This window comes from Dendroctonus ponderosae, unplaced genomic scaffold (assembly GCF_020466585.1).
Source record: "Dendroctonus ponderosae isolate FM_Combo_2020 unplaced genomic scaffold, Dpon_F_20191213v2 Dpon_F_20191213_7, whole genome shotgun sequence".
In the NCBI taxonomy this organism is placed as follows: domain Eukaryota; kingdom Metazoa; phylum Arthropoda; class Insecta; order Coleoptera; family Curculionidae; genus Dendroctonus; species Dendroctonus ponderosae.
The window spans coordinates 2,565,257-2,567,117 of NW_026018916.1; the positions used below are offsets into that span (position 1 = coordinate 2,565,257).

At 45.8% G+C, this 1,861-nt stretch overlaps 1 protein-coding gene across 1 annotated transcript; it reads right to left on the minus strand.

Annotated features, from left to right (window-relative positions):
• Positions 1–159: 159 nt before the first annotated feature.
• Positions 160–1,694, minus strand: LOC125502401 (aminopeptidase N-like; the record flags this gene model as incomplete). The annotated part of the gene is given in 5 exon segments (XM_048668320.1): positions 160–464; positions 514–828; positions 902–1,101; positions 1,156–1,433; positions 1,493–1,694. Coding segments are annotated over 5 exon segments (1,230 nt in total), but the record flags the coding sequence as incomplete, so codon positions are not given.
• Between the last annotated feature and the right edge of the window lie 167 nt (positions 1,695–1,861).

Consider the following 1,861-nt stretch of genomic DNA (forward strand, 5'->3'; position numbering starts at 1 on the left):
ATTAAAACTTTTCGAGTGCTATCATCAATGGCTGAAGTTGCGTCAACTAACGGTTATCTCAATTAATTGAACAGTGAAATGCACTTTTGTACTCGATTTCCTTTGATATCAGCATGCAAGCACAATTTTCCAGTGGAGTGTAGCAAAACGAATCGGGCGTTATCTATTATCTAAGAACTTTATTGAATTGTTAACACCAAACATAACTAACACTGGGCAGACCGTAATATTATTCCTTGTCGTTGGCCAACAGCCATCTTTCCATAGCCGGAATATTTTTGTCGGTCCACTCGATTTCCACTTTGATGTTTCGCAAAGATTTTTCGACGATAAAGTCCGCATTGCCGAATTCCGACTGTCTTTTCCGGTACAATTGGGACACCAGCTCCAAGCCAGTATGGCTCTTGAAGCTGCCGGTTGCTGATGCAACGATGCTGTTCCAGAGCATGGGCTTGTCTGCAAAGCTGCCGGAAAATTCTTATTTGGTTGACTCGATATCTGGAGGAAACCTACTTTTTTTTTATCTCGTCCCAGTTGCTAACGAGGTAGTCGAATAGAGTGTTGTATCCACTGGAGCTTCCCGCCAGCATGCTCAAGATGAGGTAGAGGTCGCTGTCGCTGAAGTTTCCGTCTCGCTGCAGCAGTGTGAGGTTTAGAAGATACTCTATCTTCCCGGAGTAACGCGGGCAGCCTGCCAACGTTTTCAGCAGATAAGTTCTCTCGCTTCGTTTGCGGGTTTTAGGAAAGTTGATGAACCGTTCCAGGCCGAACAACCATTCTGTGAACATGCGCCACTTGAAGACCGGGCAAATGTATTGGTTGGCCACTCTAAGAGAATTAAACAAGGTCCTAAAGTGGTGAATTTGTTCGTCTCCTGGAGGTTGGGGGTGGAAAGACTCACGGATTTCCTTCGTCCGGATTCTCACTTTCCATCCATTTGTGAAACTCCTTGTTCGCCTCGTCGATGCAGGGCTCGTAGCCGGCCTGGCACAGAAAGATCTTCGCAGTGTTGCGCAGGTGGGTCGTGCCCTCGCTCTCTCCAGGCTGCGGCACTTCTCCGAGGTCTTCATAGAGAGGAGTGAGCAACATTTTAACGTAATACTGAAATCGCTTTCCTGCTAAACGTAGTCGATTATACGAACAAGTTGCGCTCACCTCGAACTGACGGCAAACCAACAAGTCGTCGATGTGCTTTCCAATGTGGTCGATCATTGTGAAGACTGGATCCCAGGCCAAGTAGTCACGTTCGTTTCGCAGGAAGAGCGTCATGTTAAGTGCGATGGTAATGTTCAAATCGCCCGCATATGCCAGATTCCAGGCATCGTGCAACAGCTTGGCCCTCGTGTATACTGGGATTTTCGTTCTTTCGTCTGTTTGCAGGAACTCGACCAGAAGTTTCCAGTTTTCGGCATCGTAATTGACGGGAAATGGGCCTGGCAAGGAGCGAACAATACCCTAATAATCAGCGTCTAGTTTGCGCGCAGAGACCCACCAATTTCCTCCGGATTGACGATGATGAAGTGTTTCTCATCGGGTAGATTGGCTATTTCAATTTCCCGTTCCTTCATCATCCAAACCATAGGGGTGGTGTTGTGAAAGTTCATCCGGTCTTGCCGCACCAACACAATGGGGATCGACCACAAAAATCTGTCTTGGTCCGGAACATCATGGGGTCGTTCCCGCAAATAAAGCCTCTGCGAAAATAGTAAAATTTGCTGCACTGTTAAAAGTGGGTTGACAATTCAGTTACTTTTCAGTCAGTTTTGTAACTGAAAATTCAGTGTTTGGTTGTTGAAAAAAATTCATGCACATTGTGATTGAATTTTCAGTATTCTTATTGAAAATCCAAAATTCAATAACA